General features: G+C 48.5%; 1 protein-coding gene across 2 annotated transcripts in view; it reads right to left on the bottom strand.

Annotated features, from left to right (window-relative positions):
• Positions 1–18647, bottom strand: part of LOC106596674 (vesicle-associated membrane protein-associated protein A) — a 54517-nt gene that overhangs the window by 7562 nt on the left and 28308 nt on the right. The window contains exons 4-6 of one of the 2 annotated variants that reach the window (XR_014391820.1): positions 9067–9147; positions 5671–5993; positions 1381–1509 (exon numbers count right to left, since the gene is read on the bottom strand). Coding sequence is in view for 1 of the 2 variants with exons in the window: in XM_045714427.2 (XP_045570383.2) it covers positions 1318–1509; positions 9067–9147 (273 nt within the window). In the remaining variant the exon portion in view is untranslated. Of the gene's footprint in view, positions 1–1317; positions 1510–5670; positions 5994–9066; positions 9148–18647 lie in introns of those variants that run through there. The other variant, XM_045714427.2, reaches the window with a different exon arrangement.

Below are 18647 nucleotides of genomic sequence, written 5' to 3'. Positions count from 1 at the left end.
TCCCTCTACAACCCCTAACCTACAGTCTGTTGTTCCCTCTACAACCCCTAACCTACAGTCTGTTGTTCCCTCTACAACCCCTAACCTACAGTCCCTCTACAACCCCTAACCTACAGTCTGTTGTTCCTCTACAACCCCTAACCTACAGTCTGTTGTTCCCTCTACAACCCCTAACCTACAGTCCCTCTACAACCCCTAACCTACAGTCCCTCTACAACCCCTAACCTACAGACTGTTGTTCCTCTACAACCCCTAACCTACAGTCTGTTGTTCCCTCTACAACCCCTAACCTACAGTCCCTCTACAACCCCTAACCTACAGTCTGTTGTTCCTCTACAACCCCTAACCTACAGACTGTTGTTCCTCTACAACCCCTAACCTACAGTCTGTTGTTCCCTCTACAACCCCTAACCTACAGTCTGTTGTTCCCTCTACAACCCCTAACCTACAGTCTGTTGTTCCCTCTACAACCCCTAACCTACAGTCTGTTGTTCCTCTACAACCCCTAACCTACAGTCTGTTGTTCCCTCTACAACCCCTAACCTACAGTCCCTCTACAACCCCTAACCTACAGTCTGTTGTTCCTCTACAACCCCTAACCTACAGTCCCTCTACAACCCCTAACTACAGACTGTTGTTCCCTCTACAACCCCTAACCTACAGTCTGTTGTTCCCGCTACAACCCCTAACCTACAGTCTGTTGTTCCTCTACAACCCCTAACCTACAGTCCCTCTACAACCCCTAACCTACAGTCTGTTGTTCCCTCTACAACCCCTAACCTACAGTCCCTCTACAACCCCTAACCTACAGTCTGTTGTTCCCTCTACAACCCCTAACCTACAGACTGTTGTTCCTCTACAACCCCTAACCTACAGTCCCTCTACAACCCCTAACCTACAGTCTGTTGTTCCTCTACAACCCCTAACCTACAGTCCCTCTACAACCCCTAATCTACAGACTGTTGTTCCTCTACAACCCCTAACCTACAGACTGTTGTTCCTCTACAACCCCTAACCTACAGTCTGTTGTTCCCTCTACAACCCCTAACCTACAGACTGTTGTTCCTCTACAACCCCTAACATACAGTCTGTTGTTCCCTCTACAACCCCTAACCTACAGTCTGTTGTTCCTCTACAACCCCTAACCTACAGTCTGTTGTTCCTCTACAACCCCTAACCTACAGTCTGTTGTTCCTCTACAACCCCTAACCTACAGTCTGTTGTTCCTCTACAACCCCTAACCTAGTCTGTTGTTCCCTCTACAACCCCTAACCTACAGACTGTTGTTCCTCTACAACCCCTAACCTACAGACTAACCTTGAGTTGTCTGTTCTCCTCGGTCAGTTTGCCCATCTCAGCCTGCAGTCTCTTGCACTCCTGTGTTAGTTTCTTCATCTCAGAGTCGTCCATCGAGGCGCTGACCGTCTTCGCCGCTGCCACGGGCCCGTCCGCCGCTTTGGACGAGTTCTGCACGGGCGCCGCAACGTCGCTGCTCCTTTCCACGTCATTCTGTAAAGCCAAGAGAACGGAGAGAGAAACCGCTTAGGGAGCCGTATTCTCAATTTAGTGCATTACCATCTGGTCAGTGCCCATAGGGTCAAACTGACACCATACAGGGGGACAAGGGGTTCATTTGGGACGCAGCCCGAGGCTCATTCTGCATACATGGAGAACGTTGAAGAAAAACCACTAAACATAAACCCAGCAGCAACAGTAGTGTGTAAATTCAAATCAGATCAGACCTCTTCCTCCTCTCGTGATCATTGTCGCCACATGCGTTTGATGTTCAGAATGAGTGTAGCCTGTTAACTAAATAATTACACTCAAATAATGAAAAATCATTCAACTAAATAAATGGAGGAGAGTTATAGATTACGTCTGACATTGGATTATAGATTACGTCTGACATTGGATTATAGATTACGTCTGACATTGACTATAGATTACGTCTGACATTGGATTATAGATTACGTCTGACATTGATTATAGATTACGTCTGACATTGGATTATAGATTACGTCTGACATTGATTATAGATTACGTCTGACATTGGATTATAGATTACGTCTGACATTGGATTATAGATTACGTCTGACATTGACTATAGATTACGTCTGACATTGGATTATAGATTACGTCTGACATTGGATTATAGATTACGTCTGACATTGGATTATAGATTACGTCTGACATTGACTATAGATTACGTCTGACATTGGATTATAGATTACGTCTGACATTGGATTATAGATTACGTCTGACATTGACTATAGATTACGTCTGACATTGGATTATAGATTACGTCTGACATTGGATTATAGATTACGTCTGACATTGGATTATAGATTACGTCTGACATTGGATTATAGATTACGTCAGACATTGACTATAGATTACGTCTGACATTGACTATAGATTACGTCTGACATTGGATTATAGATTACGTCTGACATTGGATTATAGATTACGTCTGACATTGGATTATAGATTACGTCAGACATTGACTATAGATTACGTCTGACATTGGATTATAGATTATGTCTGACATTGATTAGAGATTACGTCTGACATTGACTATAGATTACGTCTGACATTGGATTATAGATTACGTCTGACATTGGATTATAGATTACGTCTGACATTGATTATAGATTACGTCTGACATTGATTATAGATTACGTCTGACATTGATTATAGATTACGTCTGACATTGGATTATAGATTACGTCTGACATTGGATTATAGATTACGTCTGACATTGGATTATAGATTACGTCTGACATTGGATTATAGATTACGTCTGACATTGGATTATAGATTACGTCTGACATTGGATTATAGATTACGTCTGACATTGGATTATAGATTACGTCTGACATTGGATTATAGATTACGTCTGACATTGACTATAGATTACGTCTGACATTGGATTATAGATTACGTCTGACATTGATTATAGATTACGTCTGACATTGGATTATAGATTACGTCTGACATTGTAGTGTTCCAACTAGTAAACAAAACTGCATGGGATTTCTGTCAATGCGACGCCGTGCAGCCAATGGCAATGTCCGCTTTATGTATAAGGCTGGCAGCCACTTGTGGATTTGACAGCTGTAACGTAGTTCCACCTCTGCCTAAACAACCGCTATGCGGATGTAGGTTAAAGTGGATCTGATTGAGTCGAGCCCCTAGGTGTGTCCTTAGCCTGGTCCTAGATCGGGTTGTGCTGTATGTCGCAAGCAGATCTGGGACCAGGCTACTGTATCCTGGCCTGGGGCTGAGGACTGGAGGTTAGGACCAGGCTACTATATCCTGGCCTGGGACTGAGGACTGGATGTTAGGACCAGGCTACTATATCCTGGCCTGGGGCTGAGGACTGGAGGTTAGGACCAGGCTACTGTATCCTGGCCTGGGGCTGAGGACTGGAGGTTAGGACCAGGCTACTATATCCTGGCCTGGGGCTGAGGACTGGAGGTTAGGACCAGGCTACTATATCCTGGCCTGGGGCTGAGGACTGGAGGTTAGGACCAGGCTACTGTATCCTGGCCTGGGGCTGAGGACTGGAGGTTAGGGACCAGGCTACTATATCCTGGCCTGGGCCTGAGGGCTGGAGGTTAGGACCAGGCTACTGTATCCTGGCCTGGGGCCTGAGGACTGGAGGTTAGGACCAGGCTACTATATCCTGGCCTGGGCCTGAGGGCTGGAGGTTAGGACCAGGCTACTGTATCCTGGCCTGGGCCTGAGGACTGGAGGTTAGGACCAGGTTACTGTATCCTGGCCTGGGCCTGAGGACTAGAGGTTAGGACCAGGCTACTGTATCCTGGCCTGGAGGTTAGGACCATGCTACTATATCCTGGCCTGGCCTGAGGACTAGAGGTTAGGACCAGGCTACTGTATCCTGGCCTGGAGGTTAGGACCAGGGCTTACTATATCCTGGGCCTGAGGACTAGAGGTTAGGACCAGGCTACTGTATCCTGGCCTGGAGGTTAGGACCATGCTACTATATCCTGGCCTGGGGCTGAGGACTAGAGGTTAGGACCAGGCTACTATATCCTGGCCTGGGGCTGAGGACTAGAGGTTAGGACCAGGCTACTATATCCTGGCTTGGGGCTGAGGACTAGAGGTTAGGACCAGGCTACTATATCCTGGCCTGGGGCTGAGGACTAGAGGTTAGGACCAGGCTACTGTATCCTGGCCTGGGCCTGAGGACTAGAGGTTAGGACCAGGCTACTAGTCCCTGATCTGTCAAACAATCTGGAAGAGAGATCTGGAGAGAGAAAGAGAGAGACACACACACACACACACACACAGGAACGCTGAGGACTGAAGGTTAGGACCAGGCTACTATATCCTGGCCTGGGGCTGAGGACTGGAGGTTAGGACCAGGCTACTGTATCCTGGCCTGGGGCTGAGGACTGGAGGTTAGGACCAGGCTACTGTATCCTGGCCTGGGCCTGAGGACTGGAGGTTAGGACCAGGCTACTGTATCCTGGCCTGGGCCTGAGGACTGGAGGTTAGGACCAGGTTACTGTATCCTGGCCTGGGCCTGAGGACTAGAGGTTAGGACCAGGCTACTGTATCCTGGCCTGGAGGTTAGGACCAGGCTACTATATCCTGGCCTGGGGCTGAGGACTAGAGGTTAGGACCAGGCTACTGTATCCTGGCCTGGGCCTGAGGACTAGAGGTTAGGACCAGGCTACTATATCCTGGCCTGGGCCTGAGGACTAGAGGTTAGGACCAGGCTACTGTATCCTGGCCTGGAGCGTTAGGACCAGGCTACTCTATCCTGGCCTGGGGGCTGAGGACTAGAGGTTAGGACCAGGCTACTATATCCTGGCCTGGGCCTGAGGACTAGAGGTTAGGACCAGGCTACTATATCCTGGCCTGGGGCCTGAGGACTAGAGTTTAGGACCAGGCTACTGTATCCTGGCCTGGGCCTGAGGACTGGAGGTTAGGACCAGGTTACTGTATCCTGGCCTGGGGCCTGAGGACTAGAGGTTAGGACCAGGCTACTGTATCTTGGCCTGGAGGTTTAGGACCAGGCTACTATATCCTGGCCTGGGGGCTGAGGACTAGAGGTTAGGACCAGGCTACTGTATCCTGGCCTGGGCCTGAGGACTAGAGGTTAGGACCAGGCTACTATATCCTGGCCTGGGGCCTGAGGACTAGAGGTTAGGACCAGGCTACTATATCCTGGCCTGGGGCTGAGGACTAGAGGTTAGGACCAGGCTACTATATCCTGGCCTGGGCCTGAGGACTAGAGGTTAGGACCAGGCTACTAAAGCACTAGTGCTTTAGTCCCTGATCTGTCAAAGAATTTGGAAGAGAGATCTAGAGAGAGAGAGAGAGAAAGAGAGAGAGAGAGAAAGAGAGAGAGAGAGAAGAGAAAGAGAGAAAGAGAGAGAGAGAGAGAGAGAGAGAGAGAGAGAGAGAGAGAGAGAGAGAGGAAGAGAGAGAGAGAGAGAGAGAGAGAGAGAGAGAGAGAGAGAGAGAGAGAGAGAGAGAGAGAGAGAGAGAGAGAGAGAGAGAGAGAGAGAGAGAGAGGAGAGAGAGAGAGAGAGACACACACAGGAACGCTGAGTACACAGGAAGAGTTGTAATTGAGCCTTTAGGTTTTAAAAGCTAGCTGCTGACAGTGATGCTAAATCTGTCCACATCCTCACAAACCTGCGGCATCTTTCTGACTTTAACCTCAGAGCTGGGGGGCTGTCCTGAATCCCTGTAGATCACTCCTGTTGCAAACACTGCCTGGCGGGGGTGGGGGGGTAGACCTAGACCCAGTCTGCTGCTGAAGGGGGTACGGAACTCCCCACCACCCCAGGTAGGGGGTGGCCCGGGGGGGCAGGCGAGACCGCCGTCTCATAGCCTGGCTCTCCTGAGAACATGGAGTGTCTGCCCAACTGCACTGGGGTGATTAATCCTGCTGCTCCTCTAGTGAAGGACCTATTCTCCTGACCTGTCTCCTTTTCTCCTGTCCCTGAGCTGATGACCTGGGGGAGGGAGGGAGGGAGGGAGAGCCATGGGTGGAGGGAGGGAGGGAGAGCCATGGAGGGAGGGCCATGGGTGGAGGAGAGAGAGAGAGAGAGAGAGAGAGAGAGAGAGAGAGAGAGAGAGAGAGAGAGAGAGAGAGAGAGAAAGAGAGAGAGAAAGAGAGAGAGAGAGAGGACTATGGGGCGAGGACAAATTCAGGGTGTGTTTTCAGGAGCTTGGCAGAAGATCAGTTTAACATTCCTGAAGAAGTGTGTTAACCTCTTAGGAGTAACAGTAGTGCCCTACAGAGGGGTAAAGGTGGCTAACAGTAGTGCCCTACAGAGGGGTAAAGGTGGCTAACAGTAGTGCCCTACAGAGGGGTAAAGGTGGCTAACAGTAGTGCCCTACAGAGGGGTAAAGGTACCTAACAGTAGTGCCCTACAGAGGGGTAAAGGTGGCTAACAGTAGTGCCCTACAGAGTGGTAAAGGTGGCTAACAGTAGTGCCCTACAGAGGGGTAAAGGTGGCTAACAGTAGTGCCCTACAGAGGGGTAAAGGTGGCTAACAGTAGTGCCCTACAGAGGGGTAAAGGTGGCTAACAGTAGTGCCCTACAGAGGGGTAAAGGTGGCTAACAGTAGTGCCCTACAGAGGGGTAAAGGTGGCTAACAGTAGTGCCCTACAGAGGGGTAAAGGTGGCTAACAGTAGTGCCCTACATAGGGGGAAAGGTGGCTAACAGTAGTGCCCTACAGAGGGGTAAAGGTACCTAACAGTAGTGCCCTACAGAGGGGTAAAGGTGGCTAACAGTAGTGCCCTACAGAGGGGTAAAGGTGGCTAACAGTAGTGCCCTACAGAGGGGTAAAGGTGGCTAACAGTAGTGCCCTACAGAGGGGTAAAGGTGGCTAACAGTAGTGCCCTACATAGAGGGAAAGGTGGCTAACAGTAGTGCCCTACAGAGGGGTAAAGGTGGCTAACAGTAGTGCCCTACAGAGGGGTAAAGGTGGCTAACAGTAGTGCCCTACAGAGGGGTAAAGGTGGCTAACAGTAGTGCCCTACAGAGGGGTAAAGGTGGCTAACAGTAGTGCCCTACAGAGGGGTAAAGGTGGCTAACAGTAGTGCCCTACAGAGGGGTAAAGGTGGCTAACAGTAGTGCCCTACATAGGGGGAAAGGTGGCTAACAGTAGTGCCCTACAGAGGGGGAAAGGTGGCTAACAGTAGTGCCCTACAGAGGGGGAAATGCTACCATTTGGAACACATGGATATGACCAAGCCTTTAACCTGCAAAGAACTAAGCAGAAAGCAATGTTTATCTGTAACAAACACAACCGATGGGGATTCTCTCCAGACTAGGGAAAACATGCTCCCAGAGTACCGCTCCCAGAGTACCGCTCCCAGAGTACCGCTCCCAGAGTACCGCTCCCAGAGTACCGCTCCCAGAGTACGCGCTCCCAGAGTACGCGCTCCCAGAGTACCGCTCCCAGAGTCCGCGCTCCCAGAGTACCGCTCCCAGAGTCCGCGCTCCCAGAGTACCGCTCCCAGAGTACCGCGATCAGACAGCACAGAGGACATGTCGGAGGACTGACGAAAGACAAAGACATTAGATAACGGAGAACACGGCATGTTATATGAACACGCAGCGATGTGGGGCTCCCGAGTGGCGCAGCGGCATCTCAGCTCAAGAAACGTCACTACAGTCCCTGGTTCGAATCCAGGCTGTATCACATCCGGCCGTGATTTGGGAGTCCCATTGGACGGCGCACAATTGGCCCAGCGTCGTACGGGTTTGACCCGGTGTAGGCCGTCATTGTAAATAAGAATTTGTTCTTAACTGACTTGCCAAGTTAAATAAAGGTTAAATAAAAAGGTTAAATAAAAAAAAATGGTGTCCATTACTACTTTCTCCAGTACTTTAGCTACACACACCCAGTTCTGACAGCAACATTCCATTCAATGTCATTCCTCATATGGAGGCTGCAGCTGGGTTTCCTTCCAAAAGACACACATTTTTCAATCAAATATTCTAAAGTCAACCATGGAAAAAACGTGCATATTTCTTTCTACCAGAGGTGTCTTTTCCATCAAACTGACTTTTTTTTTTTTAGCAGATAAATTGCTGTGTGTGATGACGTAGTGCACATAAAAGCACTTTTGCGCCTGAGGTTTCATGTACAGAATAAAATATTTAAAAAAAATAAAAAAAACAGTTTCAACTCTACGATGGTTTTGTTGCGGTTTAAATACTTGCCCAATCTGTTTGTGGTTTATGATCTATAGACAAAAGTGTGACGATAGATGGACAGGGTAGGTTCTGAACTCAGCAACGACAACAACAAAACGTCCTCTCACTGTCAACAGCGTTTTATTTCTCAGCAAACTTAACACGTGTAAATATTTGTATGAACATAAAAAGATTCAACAACTGAGACATAAAGTGAACAAGTTCCACAGACATGTGACTAACAGAAATGGAATAATGTGTCCCTGAACAAAAGGGGGGGGTGGTCAAAATCAAAAGTAACAGTCAGTATCGGGTGTGGCCACCAGCTGCATTAAGTACTGCAGTGCATCTCCTCCTCATGGACTGCACCAGATTTGCCAGTTCTTGCTGTTCCACAGCTTCCTGGATATTTAGTTGTAATGTGCACCAAGATCATCATCACAAGTGAAAGTTCATTATAACTTATTCAATATAAACTCTGCATACTTTTCCATGTTGTGGTGGTAGTAGGCTATAACATCTTGGCAGGACCCCCCCCCCCCCCCTCCCACCTCCTCTAGCGTATTTTGTTTGTTGACATTGGGAAGTTTTACCGAGAAGTTTGTTGTTTTCATAAGGTTTTTTTTTTTTATGCATCAGGTCATTCATCCGCATGAAATAGAATGAAAACTTGATTGCAGTTAACTACAACCTGCCCCCCCCCCCCCCCCCCCCTTTATGTTATCTTTTAATATATTTTAATATTAGCTACATATCTACCAGGTCAGTTTGAACACTTTCAATAAACAGTCAACAAGCTCAGAAACACATATGGTTGAGTCTGGTCTGGAAACGTAAGATAAATCTCTCCGTTTCTCTCCTTCTATCCAGCACTTACCACTCTATCGTTTTCAGAAGGCAGGTCGAATACACATCTCAGCTTGGAATCCATGAGATCATCGGGTTTGGCATCTTTCCACTGGAGGAGAGAAATACATACGCATGTTATTCATCAGACTAAACTACTATTAGCTGGACTTGTGCTCTCACACAACACACACACACACACACACACACACACACACACACACACACACACACACACGGGTTGGGCGATATTATGATAGTATCGTCTATCGACGATGATTTACGGCCACCGTCGATGACGACATCGTCACGTGACAGACGATGGTTTAACCTATTTGAACTTAAAAACGAGTCGGCGAGCGCACGGCAGCGCAGCGCACGAGTGTCATTCCGAGTCATTTTCATATTGCTATAGCCTATTTCAACAAATATGTTATATAGCCTACAGAACGCAAGAGAGGAATGCAGAGAAATCCACCAAAGCAGCGCAAAATGTCCAGTCAGAAAATAGTCTCCGTTTCTATCAGATGCAAGGGCCTCACAGCCTAAAATCGATTCGCTTTTAAAAAATGTATTTATTTTTTATTTATTTTTTAAAATCGGACACTTCCTAACCATCTTGTGTCTAGTAAAAAGAAAAACGCAGGCCATATTCCCTTCAATAGGCTTTGAATATGGCTTTGGGCTATATGCTTCCATTGTTTTATGCATGCACGGCTTACTCCAGATCAAAACGATGAATCATTCCAAGAATGTAACAGAGTTCAATCTCAAAAAAGTGATTGTAACAGCCTAAAAACATCAGAGGACTAGTAACAAGAGAACAAACCATATCAACAGCCTATAGAAACATCGAATGACAAGTTTAATCCACTTTAAGCTTATTCACAAAAGAGTTGATCCATGTGGGTCAGGGACAATCCCTCCATGAGAGGTTGAAAACCAAAACGGCCAATAAGCTAACCTCCTTCCTCCTATTGGCCGATCGTAAAATATTTAAGGCCAGGCTCCACAGTTTGAAATATTTTTTTTTTTTTAAAGATCCTCTTTTTAAATCTACCTAGATACGGAGATTTGTTGGTATTTTGCACAATTCAATAGTATTTTCAGAAAGTAAAACATCCAAATGTCAATCTTAAAAAAAATATATATTTTTATTTCGTTTATCATTACTACCGTCATCAAAATGTCATGAATTTTAACTACTTAATAAAAATATACATCCATCCACCCATCCATAGCTTCAAAGCACACTACATTGAATTACATGTCATTTAAAAGCCCATTTCATACATAATTTAACAAACTGAACTATATGTGTAGTAACTTACTTTGAAGAGAAAAGTGTTTGGGTGTAAATAGGTGTTTGGTAGATTCAGTGTACAAGTCATTAACGGCCATTTTCCAAAAGTCCGATTCTTCCCCACACTCCCAACTGATTTTCCTCAGCTTCAGAAGCATCTGGATCCAACACATATAGTGTGGTTATCCTTAGATATATATAGTCTCTAGACATGCTCCCGAAGGAATTGTTGATATGTTGTAATTTTATTTTTTATATTTTAGATAATATTTTCTTTTGAAAATGCGTCAAATACATTTCACATAAACAGCTTTAGTATTTTACAGACAGAAATAAAAAGTATTTATCTACAATCTGCTCTGAGTAAATCTGGTCCTGGAGTATCTTAAAATGAAACCAAAATATTGAGGCTGACTTAATCCAGTGTCCTGAAAAAAATAAAAAAAATGGGGAATATTCATATTTAAATGAGTGTCTCATATGCATATCGTAATATTATATTTCCGAAAAATTGTAATTCAAGAAAGTATTATATTTGTATCTACATTCAAGTTTGTGATATGATAACAGGAGAAAAATCCCTATTAGGGCGTGGTGCCTGGCCTTAAAGGTAGAATCAGCAATATGACGTAGATTCAAAAACGAAATAGCAATGTGGTACATTTGCGCAACAAGATCAAAGTGCGACTATAGGGGGAAACTACCAGACCTGTTGCTGCCCTCTACTGGACTATAGGGGGAAACTACCACACCTGTTGCTGCCCTCTACTGGACTATAGGGGAAACTACCAGACCTGTTGCTGCCCTCTACTGGACTATAGGGGGAAACTACCACACCTGTTGCTGCCCTCTACTGGACTATAGGGGGAAACTACCAGACCTGTTGCTGCCCTCTACTGGACTATAAGGGAAACTACCAGACCTGTTGCTGCCCTCTACTGGACTATAGGGGGAAACTACCAGACCTGTTGCTGCCCTCTACTGGACTATAGGGGGAAACTACCAGACCTGTTGCGGCCCTCTACTGGACTATAGGGGGAAACTACCAGACCTGTTGCTGCCCTCTACTGGACTATAGGGGGAAACTACCAGACCTGTTGCTGCCCTCTACTGGACTATAGGGGGAAACTACCACACCTGTTGCTGCCCTCTACTGGACTATAGGGGAAACTACCACACCTGTTGCTGCCCTCTACTGGACTATAGGGGAAACTACCAGACCTGTTGCTGCCCTCTACTGGACTATAGGGGGAAACTACCAGACCTGTTGCTGCCCTCTACTGGACTATAGGGGGAAACTACCAGACCTGTTGCTGCCCTCTACTGGACTATAGGGGGAAACTACCAGACCTATTGCTGCCCTCTACTGGACTATAGGGGAAACTACCAGACCTATTGCTGCCCTCTACTGGACTATATGGGAAACTACCACACCTGTTGCTGCCCTCTACTGGACTATAGGGGAAACTACCCCACCTGTTGCTGCCCTCTACTGGACTATAGGGGGAAACTACCAGACCTGTTGCTGCCCTCTACTGGACTATAGGGGGAAACTACCACACCTGTTGCTGCCCTCTACTGGACTATAGGGGAAACTACCACACCTGTTGCTGCCCTCTACTGGACTATAGGGGAAACTACCACACCTGTTGCTGCCCTCTACTGGACTATAGGGGAAACTACCAGACCTGTTGCTGCCCTCTACTGGACTATAGGGGGAAACTACCACACCTGTTGCTGCCCTCTACTGGACTATAGGGGGAAACTACCAGACCTGTTGCTGCCCTCTACTGGATTATAGGGGGAAACTGCCACACCTGTTGCGGCCCTCTACTGGACTATAGGGGAAACTACCCCACCTATTGCTGCCCTCTACTGGACTATAAGGGAAACTACCAGACCTGTTGCTGCCCTCTACTGGACTATAGGGGAAACTACCACACCTGTTGCTGCCCTCTACTGGACTATAGGGGGAAACTACCAGACCTGTTGCTGCCCTCTACTGGACTATAGGGGGAAACTACCAGACCTGTTGCTGCCCTCTACTGGACTATAGGGGAAACACCCCCTGGCGCCCCACGGCAGGGGACCCGCCTGTTGCAGCCCTCTACTGGACTATAGGGGGAAACTACCAGACCTGTTGCTGCCCTCTACTGGACTATAGGGGAAACTACCACACCTGTTGCTGCCCTCTACTGGACTATAGGGGGAAACTACCAGACCTGTTGCTGCCCTCTACTGGACTATAGGGGGAAACTACCAGACCTGTTGCTGCCCTCTACTGGACTATAGGGGGAAACTGCCACACCTGTTGCGGCCCTCTACTGGACTATAGGGGAAACTACCACACCTATTGCTGCCCTCTACTGGACTATAAGGGAAACTACCAGACCTGTTGCTGCCCTCTACTGGACTATAGGGGGAAACTACCACACCTGTTGCTGCCCTCTACTGGACTATAGGGGGAAACTACCAGACCTGTTGCTGCCCTCTACTGGACTATAGGGGGAAACTGCCACACCTGTTGCTGCCCTCTACTGGACTATAGGGGAAACTACCCCACCTATTGCTGCCCTCTACTGGACTATAGGGGAAACTACCAGACCTGTTGCTGCCCTCTACTGGACTATAGGGGAAACTACCACACCTGTTGCTGCCCTCTACTGGACTATAGGGGAAACTACCACACCTGTTGCTGCCCTCTACTGGACTATAGGGGAAACTACCACACATGTTGCTGCCCTCTACTGGACTATAGGGGGAAACTACCACACCTGTTGCTGCCCTCTACTGGACTATAGGGGGAAACTACCAGACCTGTTGCTGCCCTCTACTGGACTATAGGGGGAAACTACCAGACCTGTTGCTGCCCTCTACTGGACTATAGGGGGAAACTACCAGACCTGTTGCTGCCCTCTACTGGACTATAGGGGGAAACTACCAGACCTGTTGCTGCCCTCTACTGGACTATAGGGGGAAACTACCACACCTGTTGCTGCCCTCTACTGGACTATAGGGGGAAACTGCCACACCTGTTGCTGCCCTCTACTGGACTATAGGGGAAACTACCAGACCTGTTGCTGCCCTCTACTGGACTATAGGGGAAACGACCACAACTGTGGATCTCATATGGTTTTGTTGGGGGTGGGTTGTTGCCAAAATGCAAATCTGGATAACTGTTTAATGCTATATTGATAGTAAATGTACCAATTATATGATATGGGAACAACAGTCCCACCTTTTTCCACTGTAACTAATACAAATGTGCCCATATTCCTGAGGAATGTTAAGCTCACTGGTTTGAGACCCCAAAAATCAACCAAATCGGCTAAATAGTGCTGCTAATAACTATATCAGAAAAATAGTTCAGAGGTTAAATTATTTAATTAAAGATATAGGTTCATTATTTCTACACGTTCTTCCTTCATTAGGCCCTAACCTATAGATTTCACATGACTGGGAATACAGATATGCATCTCGTTGATCACATAAATAAAAATAAAGTAGGGGCATGGATCAGAATACCAGTCAGTATCTGGTGTCAACAGCCTGATCAACTCTCCTTCACATAGAGTTGGTCAGGCTGTTGATTGTGGCCTATGGAATGTTGTTCCACTCCTCTTCATTGGCTGTGCGAAGTTGTTGGATATTGGGGGGGGGGGGGGACTGGAACAGGCTGTCGTACACGTCGATCCAGAGCATCCCAAACATGCTCAATGGGTGACATGTCTGGTGAGTATGCAGGCCTTGGAAGAACTGAGACATTTTCAGCTTCCAGGAATTGTGTACAAATCCTTGCGACATGAGGCCGTGCATTATCATGCTGAAACATGAGGCGATGGCGGCGGATGAACGGCACGACAACAGGCCTCAGGACCTCGTCACGACATCTCTGTACATTTCAATTGCAAATCGATAAAATGCAATCGTGTTCGCTGTCCGTAGCTTATGCCTGCCCATACCATAACCCAACCGCCACTATGGGCCACTCTGTTGTAGAGCTCTCCGACAAAAACAAAAAAAATAGTTTGACCGAGACTCGTCTGTTCTTTTGACCAATCGGTCGGTCAAAATGTTAAAACGTGTATTTCTCCGTGTATAGACACATCCTATGTATTAATAAATCAACTATATGTAGGCTACTGAGCTGGTCTGAAATCAACTCAGTAAAAAAAAAAAAAAAAAAGAAACGTCCCTTTTTCAGAATCGTGTCTTTCAAAGATAATTCGTAAAAATCCAAATAACTTCACAGTAAAGGGTTTAAACACTGTTCCCCACGCTTGTTCAATGAACCATAAACAATTAATGAACATGCACCTGTGGAACGGTCGTTGAGACACTAACAGCTTACAGATGGTAGGCATTTAAGGTCACAGTTATGAAAACTTAGGACACTAAAAAGGCCTTTCTACTGACTCTGGAAAAACACCAAAAGAAAGATGCCCAGGATCCCTGCTCATCTGCGTGAACGTGGCTTAGGCATGCCAGAAGGAGGCATGAGGACTGCAGATGTGGCCAGGGCAATAAATTGCAATGTCCGTACTGTGAGACGCCTAAGACAGCGCTACAGGGAGACAGGACGGACAGCTGATCGTCCTCGCAGTGGCAGACCACGTGTAACAACACCTGCACAGGATCGGTACATCCGAACATCACACCTGCGGGACAGGTACAGGATGGCAACAACAACTGCCCGAGTTACACCGGGAACTCACAATCCCTCCATCAGTGCTCAGACTGTCCACAATAGGCTGAGAGAGGCTGGACTGAGGCCTTGTAGGCCTGTTGTAAGGCAGGTCCTCACCAGACAACAATGAAGCTTCTGCCACCTTCAGATTCTGCCTTTAAGCTCCTGAAGTTGCTGGTAACTGGCTTCACCGGAGGTCGGAAACCTTTTCCATTTGGAGGGCCAAGTTACACTAACATTTCTACTGATCTGTGTACCACTTATGATTTCCATATGCACATTTTACTGGAACAGTTTCATTTCATTTATAGTAAAGGTCTTCATATCTCAAAATATATATGTTATGTGGTTAATCAACACTATATCTAAAGGAAAATTCTACAAATCTATAAGTAACTTCTATTGCCAACTATGTAAGAAATAGCCTACATAAACAAACAAATAAAAACATTGCAGACTGCAGGTAGAAAATATCCTGATAAATCACATTGGTTGCTCATGGCCCGTCTGCAAGAAACTTGAAACATTGTATCGACTACTAACTTGGTCAGCCCAAAGACCGGTGCTAGCAAACATTGTATCGACTACTAACTTGGTCAGCCCAAAGACCGGTGCTAGCAAACATTGTATCGACTACTAACTTGGTCAGCCCAAAGACCGGTGCTAGCAAACATTGTATCGACTACTAACTTGGTCAGCCCAAAGACCGGTGCTAGCAAACATTGTATCGACTACTAACTTGGTCAGCCCAAAGACCGGTGCTAGCAAACATTGTATCGACTACTAACTTGGTCAGCCCAAAGACCGGTGCTAGCAAACATTGTATCGACTACTAACTTGGTCAGCCCAAAGACCGGTGCTAGCAAACATTGTATCGACTACTAACTTGGTCAGCCCAAAGACCGGTGCTAGCAAACATTGTATCGACTACTAACTTGGTCAGCCCAAAGACCGGTGCTAGCAAACATTGTATCGACTACTAACTTGGTCAGCCCAAAGACCGGTGCTAGCAAACATTGTATAATATATTCTGGGCCTTCAGTTTCCTGCACCAGTGAGCTCTGGACAGACATACACAGCTGTAGGCTATTTGCGTTAAGGGATAATAAAAAAAGTTAAATCAGGTAGATCTATTTGATGGAGTTTCCACCCAACCAGGGCAAGACATTTTTTTTGGGGTTCAGTTAGTTACAGTATGAGGCGAAGAAAACATAACTTTGAGAAGCTCCACAGTGATGGTGCGTTAGTATGTCTGATTGTCCTATCAGATCCTCAGATTGGAACATTTATCGGCCTACATTTGGGGTGCAGGCCAGGTAACCTATAGACCTACTTCTACGCTTAAATCAAGTACATGTCCTTACTCAAGATTAGTCTTGTTTGGAGCACGCTTGTCAATGAAAAAAAAAAAATGGACTCGTAAACTCTTAAATGTAATTAAATAAACCAAAACTTTTTTCCCCTCAAGTGTAGCCTAGGTTGTGCGCTCTGCAAACAACGTGTCCACTCCGACAATGACAACGGTAACAAAAATTATCATATTGAATGCCTTAACAGATATTACCATAACCAAACAAACACCATTTCTAATCTATGTGAATTAACGGTAAATGCACTACTGGTGATACTGGTGTGCCTCAACGGACCAGTCCACTGAGACGGGCCTCCGCGACGGACCGGTCCACTGAGGCGGGCCTCCGCAACGGGACCGGTCCACTGAGGCGGGCCTCCGCGACGGACCACTGAGGCGGGCCTCCGCAACGGACCGGTCCACTGAGGCGGGCCTCCGCGACGGACCACTGAGGCGGGCCTCCGCAACGGATCGGTCCACTGAGGCGGGCCTCCGCAACGGACCACTGAGGCGGGCCTCCGCAACGGACCGGTCCACTGAGGCGGGCCTCCGCAACGGACCACTGAGGCGGGCCTCCGCAACGGATCGGTCCACTGAGGCGGGCCTCCGCAACGGACCACTGAGGCAGGCCTCCGCGACAGACCACTGAGGCGGGCCTCCGCGACGGACCGGTCCACTGAGACGGGCCTCCGCGACGGACCGGTCCACTGAGACGGGCCTCCGCGACGGACCACTGAGGCGGGCCTCCGCAACGGACCGGTCCACTGAGGCGGGCCTCCGCGACGGACCACTGAGGCGGGCCTCCGCAACGGATCACTGAGGTGGGCCTCCGGATCGGTCCACTGAGGCGGGCCTCCGCAACGGATCGGTCCACTGAGGCGGGCCTCCGCGACGGACCACTGAGGCGGGCCTCCGCGACAGACCACTGAGGCGGGCCTCCGCGACGGACCGGTCCACTGAGACGGGCCTCCGCGACGGACCGGTCCACTGAGACGGGCCTCCGCGACGGACCGGACCACTGAGGCGGGCCTCCGCGACGGACCACTGAGGCGGGCCTCCGCAACGGACCGGTCCACTGAGGCGGGCCTCCGCAACGGACCACTGAGGCGGGCCTCCGCAACGGATCGGTCCACTGAGGCGGGCCTCCGCAACGGATCGGTCCACTGAGGCGGGCCTCCGCAACGGATCGGTCCACTGAGGCGGGCCTCCGCAACGGATCGGTCCACTGAGGCGGGCCTCCGCAACGGATCGGTCCACTGAGGCGGGCCTCCGCAACGGACCACTGAGGCGGGCCTCCGCAACGGATCGGACCACTGAGGCGGGCCTCCGCGACGGACCGGTCCACTGAGACGGGCCTCCGCGACGGACCGGTCCACTGAGACGGGCCTCCGCGACGGACCGGTCCACTGAGACGGGCCTCCGCAACGGACCGGTCCACTGAGACGGGCCTCCGCAACGGACCGGTCCACTGAGACGGGCCTCCGCAACCGACCGGTCCACTGAGACGGGCCTCCGCAACCGACCGGTCCACTGAGACGGGCCTCCGCAACCGACCGGTCCACTGAGGCGGGCGTGAATAAGACAGCCCACGAGACACCTATCATTTTTTAAATATATATTTGCTAGACTGAAAATATCGGATGTCCAACAGCCTATCGACCAAACAATGGAGTAAATGGGGTCAGCACTACTCTTTTCAATGCTGACATCAGCAAACCACTCGCCATACACAACGTCTGCCATCGGCCCGGTACAGTTGAAACCGGGATTCATCCGTGAAGAACACACTTCTCTAGCGTGCCAGTGGCCATTGAAGGTGAGTATTTGCCCACTGAAGTCAGTTACGATGCCGAACTGCAGTCAGGTCAAGACCTTGGGGACGACGAGCATGCAGATGAGCTTCCCTGAGACGGTTTCTGACAGTTTGTGCAGAAATTCTTCAGTTGTGCAAACCCACAGTTTAATCAGCTGTCTGGGTGGCTGGTCTCAGACGATCCCGCAGGTGAAGAAGCCGGATGTGGAGGTTCTGGGCTGGCGTGATTACACGTGGTCTGCGGTTGGACGTACTGCCAAATTCTCTAACACGACTTTGGAGGCGGCTTATGGCAGAGAAATTAACATTCAATTCTCTGGCAACAACTCTGGTGGACATTCCTGCAGTCAGCATGCCAATTGCACACTCCCTCAACTTGAGACATCTGTGGCAATGTGTTGTGTGACAAATCTGTTAATTTTAGAGTGGCTTTTTATTGCCCCCAGCACAAGGTACAC

The sequence above is a fragment of the Salmo salar genome, chromosome 03 (assembly GCF_965601325.2).
Source record: "Salmo salar chromosome 03, fSalSal1, whole genome shotgun sequence".
In the NCBI taxonomy this organism is placed as follows: domain Eukaryota; kingdom Metazoa; phylum Chordata; class Actinopteri; order Salmoniformes; family Salmonidae; genus Salmo; species Salmo salar.
The sequence above is the reverse complement of the archived record's forward strand: the minus strand, read 5'-3'. Positions and strand labels throughout refer to the sequence as shown.